The sequence below is a fragment of the Penaeus vannamei genome, chromosome 18, assembly GCF_042767895.1.
Source record: "Penaeus vannamei isolate JL-2024 chromosome 18, ASM4276789v1, whole genome shotgun sequence".
Lineage (NCBI taxonomy): Eukaryota > Metazoa > Arthropoda > Malacostraca > Decapoda > Penaeidae > Penaeus > Penaeus vannamei.
The window spans coordinates 34457958-34472957 of record NC_091566.1 but is presented as its reverse complement, the minus strand read 5'-3'; the positions used below and the strand labels follow the sequence as shown (position 1 = coordinate 34472957).

The 15000-nt window shown below is 36.4% G+C and overlaps 1 protein-coding gene across 1 annotated transcript in view; it reads right to left on the bottom strand.

Moving 5' to 3' along the window:
- Positions 1 to 15000, bottom strand: part of LOC113829070 (G-protein coupled receptor GRL101) — a 199637-nt gene that overhangs the window by 101062 nt on the left and 83575 nt on the right. The window contains exons 8-9 of the mRNA XM_070133425.1: positions 1419 to 1565; positions 202 to 351 (exon numbers count right to left, since the gene is read on the bottom strand). Coding sequence (XP_069989526.1) covers positions 202 to 351; positions 1419 to 1565 — 297 coding nt within the window. The remainder of the gene's footprint in view (positions 1 to 201; positions 352 to 1418; positions 1566 to 15000) is intronic.

Here is a 15000-nt window from a genome sequence, read left to right as displayed (position 1 = left end):
CCCTCCCTCTCTCTCTCTCTCTCCCTCGCTCCCCCTCTCTCTCTTTCTCTCTCTCTCTCTCTCTCCCTCTCTCTCTCTTTCCCTCCCTCCACGGTCTCTCTCTCCCTCTCTCCCCCTCTCTCTCCTCCTCTCCCTCCCCTCCCCCCCTCTCGCTCTCTCACACAATATACACACCAACATCACCGTACACGAAATACTTACCACAGCCGTACTCATCTGACAGATATTCCCCATTCTGACAGTCGTTCCGTCCGTCGCAGATGTAGTGAGGAGCAATACAACGATCTCGTGTACGGTCACCATTGGCCACCATACAGGTAAGGGTTCCACCTAGTACGCACCTGGTCACACCTGGTCGAACGGTAGGGTCTTTGTTAGTATTTATAGTTGTTTTATGTGAGGATCTTTCGTAGTATATATATATATATATATATATATATATATATATATATATATATATATATATATATATATATAGTGGCTTTCGGCACCTAGTTCTACCTGGTACAACGGCAGCATCTATATTAGTATTGTTAATAATTCTATATAAAGATCTTTCGTAGTATATATATATATATATATATATATATATATATATATATATATATACATACATATATATATATATATATATATATATATATATATATATATATATATATATATATATATATATATATATATTGGTTTTCGAACCTGGTAAAAGAGCAGAAACATTATCAGTATCATATATATTTTTTTCACCTGCCCACACCTGGCAAAACATTCACTAACATTTATAGTGGTTTTCTGCACCTGCTCAAGCCTGGCCAAACAGCAGATACGTTATTAGTATTTATTGTAGATTTCTGTTCTGACTTCCTAACAGCTGAAAGATAAAGGGGGGGGGGAGGAGGAGGAGGAGGATGAGATTATGACGAAGTTGATGATGGAGGAAAAGGAGAAGATTGGAGAATGGTGAAGGCAGTGATAATGCTGTATAAGAAGATTGTGGTAACATGAGCTTAAAATGAGACGAAGAAGAAAATGGAGAAAACAATAAGGAATAAAACAATACTAATATAATTTTTATATTAGTATTAGAGTTCTCAAGAATACACTAACGAGCAAATTATTGTAAATAGATTACTGACGAAGTTCTTAAGAATACACCAATGAGAAAGTTCTTGTGAATAAATTACTGAAGGAGCATTTAGGAATACACTAATGAGCAAGTTATTATGAATAGATTACCGAAGGAGTTCTTAAGAATACACCAAATGAGAAAGTTCTTGTGAATAAATTACAGAAGGAGCATTTAGGAATACACTAATGAGGCAGCTCTTAGGGAATCAACAAGCGAACGAGTTCTTGAGACTAAACCCAAGTGGAGGATTTCCCAGGCATTCACTCCTGGAAGGGTTCTCAGGCATACTTACCGTCGATCTTCGTGTACAAACTGGCCGAGCAGTTGGTCTCGTCTTCACAGCCCGGCTTACAGTCACACAAAGAGTCACAGACGTTGGCAAGGTAGATACAGCGGGAGTCTTGGCACGTAAATTGGGTCTGGGGGTCACATGCGCCACCTGGACGGGAGGTAAATGATTTTTTTAATGATTTGAGTATAATTTTGAGATAAATGAAATGATTTTTTGAATGATTTGAGTATAATTTTGAGATAAATGAAATAATTTTTTGAATAATTTGAGTATAATTTTGAGATAAATGAAATGATTTTTTGAATAATTTGAGTATAATTTTGAGATAAATGAAATGACTTTTTGAATGATTTGAGTATAATTTTGAGATAAATGAAATGATTTTTTGAATAATTTGAGTATAATTTTGAGATAAATGAAATGATTTTTTGAATGATTTGAGTATAATTTTGAGATAAATGAAATAATTTTTTGAATAATTTGAGTATAATTTTGAGATAAATGAAATGATTTTTTGAATAATTTGAGTATAATTTTGAGATAAATGAAATGATTTTTTGAATAATTTGAGTATAATTTTGAGATAAATGAAATGATTTTTTGAATGATTTGAGTATAATTTTGAGATAAATGAAATAATTTTTTGAATAATTTGAGTATAATTTTGAGATAAATGAAATGATTTTTTGAATAATTTGAGTATAATTTTGAGATAAATGAAATGATTTTTTGAATAATTTGAGTATAATTTTGAGATAAATGAAATTATTTATGAATAATTTGAGTATAATTTTGAGATAAATGAAATTATTTATGAATAATTTGAGTATAATTTTGAGATAAATGAAATGATTTTTTGAATGATTTGAGTATAATTTTGCAGGGATGTGATTTATTCATGTATTGGCTTTGTTTAAATTTTTTTTTGGGGAGTATTGTTGTATTTATGGTTCTGTTGTATAAGCTTTATCGTTTGTAGAATCGTTATTATTTGTAACTAGAGTGGTAGTCGTATTGATATTTGTAAAAGAGATCATTCACAAATGTGTATGTAAAAATGTTTATCCATCCACACACACACACACACACACACACACACACACACACACACACACACACACACACACACACACACACACACACACACACACACACACACACACGCACACGCACACAAACACACATACATACACATATATTCAAATACAAATCCTGAAGCAAGATCTCACACAATACCAAATACACTCGCAAACACTCACAATGCGGATATCACAACACCCCCCCCACACACACACACACGGACACGCGCCCTGTTTCAATCGCAAGAACAGCATCGCAAGAATACTGAGTCAGTCGCGGAAATGCTAAATCTTTCAAGCTTTTCTTTGGATGAATCTTCACGTCTTATCTCGGGTGAAGCATCTTCAGCAGGCGTGAGGACTGAAACGGAAATTTTGAATAGGAGACAGGGAGAGAGAGAGAGAGAGAGAGAGAGAGAGAGAGAGAGAGAGAGAGAGAGAGAGAGAGAGAGAGAGAGAGAGAGAGAGAGAGAGAGAGGGAGAGAGAGAGAGAGAGGGAGAGAGAGAGAGAGAGAGAGAGAGAGAGAGAGAGAGAGAGAGAGAGAGAGAAAGAGAGAGAGAGAGAGAGAAAGAGAAAGGGAGAGAAGGAGAGATGGGAGAGAGAGAGAGAGAGAGAGAGAGAGAGAGAGAGAGAGAGAGAGAGAGAGAGAGAGAGAGAGAGACACACACACACACACACACACACACACACACACACAAACACACACACACACACACTCATAGACAAGATGGCGCAAGAAGTTAACAGATTAGCAAACAGGATTAAACTTATTCCAGTACACTCACTGTTACACTCAGGCCAGTTCAGACAGAAAGTTCCTAGTTGTAATCAATAATGACTAATTGTTAATTTATCAGATTCAGGCATTTAGCAATACTCAGTATCTCTGCAAAGTTTTCCTCATTGCTTTTAGTATTAGTATATATATATGCATGTATATATATATATATATATATATATATATATATATATATATATATATATATATATATATATATATATATATATGAACATCACTGGATTAAAATGTAGGCCTACCCATTTCCATATATACGATTTTATGAAATTGAAAATAAGTAATCGAATACAATATCAGAATACAATATTCATTCCGATAATCTCCGTTATCGTTTTCAGTTAATTTCCATTTCTTTTAATATAATTTTTATGGAAATTACAGAACCAGATACCGTTAAAAAAAATGATTTCTCTGATAAAACATTACGCTGAGTTCTAGGCCAACACCCGCATTCGAAGGATTGTAACCAGCACGGTAGGCGAACGACGCTGTTGCCATGGTGACGGTACGCCGCTTGCCATCTACGGGGGTCGCTTGAGAAAGCAAGAAAAAGTCTTGAAATTTCTCTTTGTTTTCTAGAATTACCCTCGAGTTTTATGTCATAAAACTTTCGAATAACATAAAATAATGAGAAAATGTATATTCAAAGCGTATACATGTATGCATACAACATACCTGAAAGAGAGATAGATAGATAGATAGAGAGAGATAGACAGATAGATAGATAGATAGATAGATAGATAGAGAGATAGATAGATAGATAAATAGATAGATAGATAGAGAGAGAGAGAGAGAGAGAGAGAGAGAGAGAATATTATGCAGCAGGAGAACAAAGGATTGAAGTGAACAAAAGATCAAGAAATACCAACTCTTCATGTAATCTTTACCATTCTCAGGAAAAATAAATCATACCAAGAAAATTCAGATCCTTTCGAAGAATTTCCCAGCATAGACGAAATAGTGCAGTTACAGACATTTAACAACATTAACCTTTATATATGTTCACAATTTATTTTAAGGGTGTGATCATATTAGCAATTATTTTAGATAGTGTGACCGTGTTAACAATTAGGAAACTTTATCAGTCTTCGCTACGAGAAAGCGATCTTACTATCAATTTTTTATCGATTCATATCCACAATTCATGTAGAAAACGCCAATTTAATAAAATCCATTAAAAACGGGATTTATTAATTTTCTTCTACTTCTGCTTATTTCTTGCTCTATCTGCGTTTAATAAAATCCATTAAAAACGGGATTTATTATTTCTTCTTCTTCTTCTTAGTTCCTGATTTATCTGATTTTAATAAAATCCATTAAGAAGTGTGATTTATTTTCTTCTTCTTGTTAGTTCCTACTCTATCTGCGTTTAATAAAATCCATTAGGAAATGGGATTTATTAATTTTCTGCTACTTTTTAGCTCTGTCTGCTCTGTCCGCTTTTAATAAAATCGATTAGGAAACGGGATTTATTATTTTTTCTTCTTCTTCTTAGTTCCTGCTCTGTCTGCGTTTAATAAAATTCATTAGGAAATGCGATTTTTCTTCTTCTTAGTTCCTCTATCTGATTTTAATAAAATCGATTAGGAAATGGGATTTATTAATTTTCTCCTACTTCTTCTTAGCTCTGTCTGCTCTGTTAGGCTACTAAACTCCGGGCGTTCCTTTCCCCTGAAGATCCTTTCCAAAATATCTCTTTCCGCCATTTCTCTCCATTTATTTTCTTCTTCTTCGTCTCTGTTGGGAGTCGGCTGCTCTGTTACGCTGATAAAGTGCAATAACCAAGGGGCTTCCTTTTCTTCCAAAGGCCCTTCCCAGAATAGCTCTTTCCTCATTATCTCTCTAGCTTATTCTTAATGTTCCTGCTGTTCGTTAACTTTTTAATTTTTTTCAATTTAATGTCTCCACGTTACCTTCCCTTGATTTTCTCTTCTCTCCTTTCATAATTTCTCTGGAGCCTCTTTGTTTTATTTCGTGTCTGATATCGCAGTGATGCCAGTTTTATTTATTATGACATCGCTTCTAGGTCTGTCTGTCAGTGATACACCAAGCGTCCGCCTCAAAATTCGAGCGGGCGGTAGATATTTATCGAGTTGCCAGATGCATTCCTCCTACTTCGAATATTTCATGCATATTCGTACTTATACTGGATATCTATAACACAGCACAACCCATCATAAGATATCAAAAGCGATCTAGGACATTATATTCCAAAATTCTGTGTACCGGTCGAAAAAATAACCAATATAGTAAAACAACTAGTCGCCAACTTCGGCCATTCCCATTACGTCACAGAAAATAGGCGGAGCTTAACGACGTGTCTCTCCGATCACGAGACAGCTTAGAGTGTCCCAGCGTGTCGCGCGATACCCTAATTGCCACCGGAAAAGATGGCTTTGAACCGTCTTTTTGCGTTATCTAATATAAGCCTCTCTTTTTACTATGCTATTTGCGTTATCTAACATAAGCCTCTTTTTACTATGGTGTACAGCCTTAGCCTGTCTCCTCAGCAGGTTTCCTTTCCAACACCATCTAGCTAATATCCATGCATTTTCTCCACGTACTTATTATTATCCTCTCTCTTCGTTTCTTCCGTCCCTCTTTCTGTTCACTTTCGATCTACGAAGCTTTCCTCTTGTTTTATACTGTTGCGATGTGCTTATTCTTTATCAATTATATTCCCTCTCCTCCTCTTCGTTCATTACTTGTCTGTTTGGCGTCGATATTCAGATCTCCTTGTAATGTCCTCACCCACTTATGTCCTTAAGACCTCTCCTATTATCCGCTTCAAATCTCCCTTGGATGTTTAATTCATCGTGTCTTCTGTTTTTTCTTACTTCATCTAATTCTACTCTCTCTTTCTCGACGCTAAATTATTCCATATTTCCTTTGTCTGGTCTTCACCTTGTTAAAGTCTCATCATCCTTTATCTTACCTTTGTTTTAATTTCGATTTCTCTCGCTTCAAGACATAATATATATATATATATATATATATATATATATATATATATATTATCAATAGTCCTTTTTCTTTAAATCTCGACCTCCTGATTACTCACTCTCTTTCTCTTTTTATCCTTTCTTTACTTTTCCCTCCCCCCTCTCTCTAGTATTCTCTTTCTTTTCTTACTCCTCCCTCCCCATCTCTCTCACGTATCACATACCTTCCCCTTCTTCCCTTTCTATTTCTGTTATTTTCCTTTCCATTTCCTTTCTCCTCTTCTTCCTTTCATCACACTCCCCTTTATATTCGTCGCGTTTCCATTTCCTCATGTTTAACTAGCCTCCCTGCTCATATCCTCGCCATCTCTCTCATTCTCTCGTCCATTCCTTTGTTATTGCATTTGCTTTAATTTTCTGTTGTTTCTCCTTCTTTTTCTCATTCTCTCGTCCATTCCTTTGTTATTGCATTTGCTTTAATTTTCTGTTGTTTCTCCTTCTTTTTCTCATTCTCTCGTCCATTCCTTTGTTATTGCATTTGCTTTAATTTTCTGTTGTTTCTCCTTCTTTTTCTCATTCTCTCGTTCATTCCTTTGTTATTGCCTTTGCTTTAATTTTCTGTTGTTTCTCCTTCTTTTTCTCATTCTCTCGTTCATTCCTTTAGTTTCATGTTCACATTTTTCCGCTTTGGTTTCATATTGCTTCCTTCCTTCCTGACTTTATTCGCCTCTTCTCTCCTTCCTTCTCCGATTATCCCAATGCCTCGATACCTTCCCCCTCTTCCTCTCCCTCCTCCTTCTCCGATTACGCCAATTCCTCCCCACCATCCTCACTTCCTCCCTTCCTCTCCCTTCCCCGCTTCCTCCTCCTTCGCATTTCGTTGTCAAGGCAACCCGGACACTACAAAAGCATCGTCATGTCAGCTGCAGAGGAAAAATGTCGAAGCGTATTTAACGTAAGAATAAAAGTGAAATAAATCAGAACTCTGCTTTGCGTAAAAAAATATAAATAGATAAATATATATATAAAAAAATAGATAAATGAAAAAATAAGATAAACAAAGAGAAATACATAAATAAAAGATTGAGATAATTAAATAGATAAATAAAAAGTAAGATAAACAAATAAAAATAAATAAATAAAAGATTGAGATAATTAAATAGATAAATAAATGAATAAAAGAAGATAATTAGATAGATAAATAAATGAATGAAAGAAGATAATTAAATAGATAAATAAATGAATAAAAAATTAAGATAATTAAATAGATAAATAAATGAATAAAATCATTGATGATTATATTAAAAAGACGGAGGTAAATAACATATTGTACAGGATACGGCCGTCTGCGTGGAAACTATTACCGAGAATAATTAGATTGATGCTTAATAATGTTAATACCGATATTGGCTTCAGATCGGACATCACTCAGATTAATTGAATTCTTTTCTAAATTGAATAACTGTCGGTGAGGTACATAGAAAATATCACAGAGAACGGTGAACAAGAACATGAACATATTAACAAGAACTGCGAAATAACACCATTTAAATACTTTTACATATATTCATTAACAATGTTCTCGCGTTAATTTTTTATTTTTCATTCTGATTGAAATATCTATGTAACAATTAAAACTGGGATAACGGCACGATTGAACGGAATAAGGTAAACCCTTGATTCCAAAAAAGTTCTATAGAAGGTTAGGAGTAATAATAACTAGGTGAAATAACGAATGGTTGATAACTCATTTTTACAAAAATGTTTTTTTTTTTTATAAATCAACAATCAAATGCAATTACTTAAAGAATGCATTTTCATCCCTTTCCAGTGGATATGTATATATATATATATATATATATATATATATATATATATATACACATACATATATACATATACATATATATATATATATATATATATATATATATATATATATATATATATATATATATATATATATATATATATATATATATATAGACATAATATATATGATAATAATAATAATTATACTACTACTACTACTACTACTACTAGTAATAGTAACAACAGCAACAACAATTACAGTAATAATATTACACATAAAGACAATGATAATGAACACACAGAAACAGTAACAGAAAACACACCCACATTATAAATTGAAAATTAACGCATCATTATGAACTTAGTAAGCGAAGCAACTCATCGAACTGAATACACAAAGATAATGCTAACAAGATTATACAGTATTATAGAGAGTGAACTGAATCAAGTTCCTGATTGGGGGTGAAGGTCAGAGAGAGAGAGAGAGAGAGAGAGAGAGTGAGAGAGAGAGAGAGAAAGAGAGAGAGAGAGAGAGAGAGAGAGAGAGAGAGAGAGTGAGAGAGAGAGAGTGAGAGAGAGAGAGAGAGAGAGAGAGAGAGAGAGAGAGAGAGAGAGAGAGAGAGAGTGGGAGGTGAGTGAGTGAGTGAGTGAGTGAGTGGAGTGAAAGGAGAGTGAATGAGTGAGAGATTGAGTGAATGAGTGAGTGAATGAGTGAGGAGTGAGTGAGTGAGTGAGTGAGTGAATGAGTGAGTGAGTGAGTGAGTGAGTGAGTGAGTGCGTGAGTGAGTGAGTGAGTGAGTGAATGAGTGAGTGAGTGAGTGAGTGAGTGAGTGAGTGAGTGAGTGAGAGAGTGAGTGAGTGAGTGAGTGAGTGAGTGAGTGAGTGAGTGAGTGAGTGAGTGAGTGAGTGAGTGAGTGAGTGAGTGAATGAGTGAGTGAGAGAGGTTTTTCTTACTAACGACGCTGTAAGGCAGTGTTCCCCAAACCTTTTTCGGGTGCGACTCTAAAGACAGTCTTTCCCTGGGCCAGCAACCCTAAATGTGTGAACATGTAGTAATATATCCAACCATTTTCATGATAGTTATACTGGCAGCTGTATATTAACATGTTTTTCTATACTTTTATAATTTTATATTACCAACACATTGCATTTCAATAAAGTGTTAATACAAAACATTAACTTTTACTGATATGACCAGCTATAGACTTTTATTCTTCTTTTAAGACCCTCTGACGAACCTCAGAAAAACCCTGGTAACCCTCATTTGGGTCACGACCATGGGCCTGATAAGGTCATCCCACACCCCACGAACCAGCACTTAGGGTTGAAATGAGGTGGTTTGCTAGGTAAGCGAGCTTCTACCTTTATTTTCTTTTGTATGGATTAGGATTTTTATTTATTAAACGTCCCAATTAAGTTGATTGTCTTGTCACTTAAGTGGATAAAAGATGTATTTGACTCTTTCAAACACCTAATACAATTACTGTTCATATATTATTTTCTCCAAAGCTCTACCGGCTTCGTCTATGTAAGAGTTAGAACAATCCTTACACGGAATAATGTATATACCAGAAATATCAAGAGCACCGTTGGCCGTATCATCTTCCACCAGTTTATTACATAACTTTTCGGTTTAGGTAAAAATAAGATAAATTCCAGCTTTTGTGAAGATATTGCGTTTATTATCGAGCGACGGGTAGTCTGGAACGATCAATTAACTACTATCCTTGTGATGTGAAAATTAGTACAAAATTTGGAATTTCGCAGATGAATACGCCCGGTTTAAGAACAACAGCAACAAAAACAAACAAGTGATAATACAATAAGAGCAGAACCAGTTCTATAAACTATGAACCGTATTCATGTTGACAAATGTGGAAAGGTATGAATGAGAACGAATATCTTCACAATACAAGAGATGTATTTGACCGGTTTCGATTATATCTTCGTCAGAAATACATGATACATGTATTTCTGACGAAGATATAATCGAAACCGGTCAAATACATCTCTTGTATTGTGAAGATATTCGTTCTCATTTATACCTTTCCACATCTATAAACTATTTCAAAAACGATTTGGAATTCACGATCGATACATTTATTATCACAAATCCTTTACGCCCTGAGAAACAGTGACGAAACTACGGGTTTCTTAATATCCAAAAGCTGTTTCGAGGAAAACATTAGGAAATCTAACGGTATGAGTCGGTCTACGATAAACTAAAAAAAAAAAAAAAAAAAAAACATTACGCAAAAGAACGCCGGAAAAAGGTATTTTTTCATTTCTTTTTCATTCCACTTTAACATCAATATAAGGGCGAAAATAACTGAAATCCCATGCCAAAAACACATAAAATCAACATATCTCATTAACATATCACAAAAAAGAAAAAGAAAAAAATCAACATATCTAAATCATGTCTGAATAGATACCAGACGGAAGTTTAAATTCGAATGTCTTAGAGTATTTTCCATTACGTTGCTATTAGTCTGTTTTATGAAGTTCTCCTTCAAGATGAACTCTCCTTCCCTCCCTCCCCCCTCTCTCTATGTCTGTCTGTCTCTCTCTGTCTGTTTGTCTGTCTTTCTTTTTATCTCTGTCTGTCTGTCACTCTTAGTCTTTCTGTTTGTCTATCTGTCTCTGTCTCTGTCCGTCTGTGTGTCTGTCACTCTCTCTGTCTCTCTGTATCTGTCTGTTTGTCACTCTCTCTGTCTTTCCCTCTCTCTCTCTCTCAAAAAAAAGAAAGAAAAAAAGTCTCCTAAAGACTCCTAAACGAATGAGTTGGGTGAAGCAATGCATCGGAATCGAGATCTTTTGAGCAGATGAAGAAAGTTTTCGTGCAAGGGAGTCAAGCGCATCGCCCAGCAGGACATTTGGAAAGAGGGAATCTACATCAGAACTAACGAAACGTCTTAGCATGGAAATTCTAACAAACTTTCTCCATGAATTACGCCTAGAATGTCCCACAAAAATGTCGCCAAAAATGTCATAAAATGTCGCCAAAAATGTCCTACAAAATGTCGCCAAAAATGTCCTACAAAATGTCGCCAAAAATGTCCTACAAAATGTCGCCAAAAATGTCCTACAAAATGTCGCCAAAAATGTCCCACAAAAATGTCGCCAGAAATGTCCCACAAAAATGTCGCCAAAAATGTCCCACAAAAATGTCGCCAAAAATGTCCCACAAAAATGTCGCTAAAAATGTCCTACAAAATGTCGCCAAAAATGTCAAACAAAAATGTCGCCAAAAATGTCCCACAAAAATGTCGCCAGAAATGTCCCACAAAAATGTCGCCAGAAATGTCCCACAAAAATGTCGCCAAAAATGTCCCACAAAAATGTCGCTAAAAATGTCCTACAAAATGTCGCCAAAAATGTCAAACAAAAATGTCGCCAAAAATGTCAAACAAAAATGTCGCCAAAAATGTCCTACAAAATGTCGCCAAAAATGTCCTACAAAATGTCGCCAAAAATGTCGCCAAAAATGTCCTACAAAATGTCACCAAAAATGTCCCACAAAAATGTCGCCAGAAATGCCCCACAAAAATGTCGCCAAAAATGTCCCACAAAAATGTCGCCAAAAATGTCCCACAAAAATGTCGCTAAAAATGTCCTACAAAATGTCGCCAAAAATGTCAAACAAAAATGTCGCCAAAAATGTCCTACAAAATGTCGCCAAAAATGTCCTACAAAATGTCGCCAAAAATGTCCTACAAAATGTCGCCAAAAATGTCCTACAAAATGTCGCCAAAAATGTCCTACAAAATGTCGCCAAAAATGTCCCACAAAAATGTCGCCAGAAATGTCCCACAAAAATGTCGCCAGAAATGTCCCACAAAAATGTCGCCAAAAATGTCCCACAAAAATGTCGCTAAAAATGTCCTACAAAATGTCGCCAAAAATGTCAAACAAAAATGTCGCCAAAAATGGTCAAACAAAAATGTTTGGTGCCAAAAATGTCCTACAAAATGTCGCCAAAAATGTCCTACAAAATGTCGCCAAAAATGTCCTACAAAATGTCGCCAAAAATGTCCTACAAAATGTCGCCAAAAATGTCCCACAAAAATGTCGCCAGAAATGTCCCACAAAAATGTCCCACAAAAATGTCGCCAAAAATGTCCCACAAAAATGTCGCTAAAAATGTCCTACAAAATGTCGCCAAAAATGTCCTACTAAAATTCCGCCAAAAATGTCCTACTAAAATGTCGCTAAAAATGTCCTACTAAAATGTCGCCAAAAATGTCCTACAAAATGTCGCCAAAAATGTCCTACTAAAATGTCGCCAAAAATGTCCTACAATAATGTCGCCAAAAATGTCCTACTAAAATGTCGCCAAAAATGTCCCACAAAAATGTCAAAAATTTCGCCAAAAATGTCCCACAAAAATATCGCCAAAATTTACTACAAACATTTCGTCAAAAATGTCCCACAAAAGGAGACAAAAATGTTAGCTCGTCGGGTCTTAATTATTGGTCATGGTTATAAGACGAATATATTGACAGTTTTGAGGGACTTTGCCATGTCTTCGAAATGCCATAGAAATATATGCCATATAAATGTGTAGAATTTATGGGCACTTCTGAGAGAAAGCTGGCCTTGCTGTAAGGATTGGAATTCCATAGAAATATATGTGATGGAAATATATAGAATATATTGACACTTGAGGGACCGCTGTTTTTGCCATGTCTTCGAAATGCCACAGAAATATATGCCATAGAAATGTATAGAATATGTAAGGGTCCGAAATACCATAGAAATATATGCCATAGAAATGTACAGAATATGTAAGGGTCCGAAATGCCACAGAAATATATGCCATAGAAATGTACAGAATATGTAAGGGTCCGAAATGCCACAGAAATATATGCCATAGAAATGTACAGAATATGTAAGGGTCCGAAATACCATAGAAATATATGCCATAGAAATGTACAGAATATGTAAGGGTCCGAAATACCATAGAAATATATGCCATAGAAATGTATAGAATATATAAGGGTCCGAAATGCCATAGAAATTATATGCCATAGAAATGTACAGAATATGTAAGGGTCCGAAATGCCACAGAAATATATGCCATAGAAATGTACAGAATATGTAAGGGTTCGAAATGCTATAGAAAATATATGCCATAGAAATGTACAGAATATGTAAAGGTTCGAAATGCCACAGAAATATATGCCATAGAAATGTACAGAATATGTAAGGGGCCGAAATGCCACAGAAATATATGCCATAGAAATGTACAGAATATGTAAGGGGCCGAAATGCCACAGAAATATATGCCATAGAAATGTACAGAATATGTAAGGGTTCGAAATGCCACAGAAATATATATTAAGTAGAAATGTACAGAATATGTAAGGGGCCGAAATGCCACAGAAATATATGCCATAGAAATGTACAGAATATGTAAGGGTTCGAAATGCCACAGAAATATATGCCATAGAAATGTACAGAATATGTAAGGGTTCGAAATGCCACAGAAATATATGCCATAGAAATGTACAGAATATGTAAGGGGCCGAAATGCCACAGAAATATATGCCACAGAAATATATGCCATAGAAATGTACAGAATATGTAAGGGTTCGAAATGCCACAGAAATATATGCCATAGAAATGTACAGAATATGTAAGGGGCCGAAATGCCACAGAAATATATGCCATAGAAATGTACAGAATATGTAAGGGTTCGAAATGCCACAGAAATATATGCCATAGAAATGTACAGAATATGTAAGGGTCCGAAATACCATAGAAATATATGCCATAGAAATGTACAGAATATGCAAGGGTTCGAAATGCCACAGAAATATATGCCATAGAAATGTACAGAATATATAAGGGTTCGAAATGCCATAGAAATATATGCCATAGAAAGGTATAGAATATGTAAGGGTCCGAAATGCCATAGAAATATACGCCATAGAAATGTATAGAATATGTAAGGGTCCGAAATGCCACAGAAATATATGCCATAGAAATATACAGAATATGCAAGGGTTCGAAATGCCACAGAAATATATGCCATAGAAATGTACAGAATATGTAAGGGGCCGAAATGCCATAGAAATATATGCCATAGAAATGTATAGAATATGTAAGGATTCGAAATGCCATAGAAATATATGCCATAGAAAGGTATAGAATATGTAAGGGTCCGAAATACCATAAAAATATATGCCATAGAAATGTACAGAATATGTAAGGGGCCGAAATGCCATAGAAATATACGCCATAGAAATGTATAGAATATATAAGGGTTCGAAATGCCACAGAAATATATGCCATAGAAATGTACAGAATATGTAAGGGTTCGAAATGCCAAAGAAAGACAGAATAGAGGGATTTAAGGTCCTGGAACGACAAAAGCATCTGCTGGCTGAGCGTTTAGCAGTAATACGCTTGAAGTGTTTTACGAAGCTTTTCAATGGGAGGGGGAGGAGGGGGAGGGGAGGTAAGGGGGAAGGTGGGGAGGAAGGGGAGGGAGGTAAGGAGGAAGGGTGGGGAGGAGGAAGAGGGGGAGGTGGGGAGGGAAGGGGGAGGGGAGGAGGTAAGGGGGAAGGTAGGGGAGGAGGGGGAGGGGAAGTGGGGAGGAGGGGGGGAGGGAAGAGGTAAGGGAGGGGGAAGGTGTGGGAGGGAGGGGGAGGGGAGGTAAGGGGGGAGGTGGGGAGTGGGAGGGGAGGGGAGGTGGGGGAGGAGGGGGGGAGGGGAGGTAAGGGGGAAGGGTGTGGGGAGGGAGGGGGAGGGGAGGTAAGGGGGAGGTGGGTGGAGGAGGGGGGAGGTGAGGTAAGGGGGAGTGTGGGGGGAGGAGGGGGGAGGGGAGGTGGGGGAGGGAGGGGGAGGGGAGGTCAGGGGGAGGGGGTTGAGGGGGGAGGCGGAGGTGGGGAGGAGGGGGGAGGGGGAAGTTGGGGGAGGAGGGGGGAGGGAGAGGTAAGGGGGG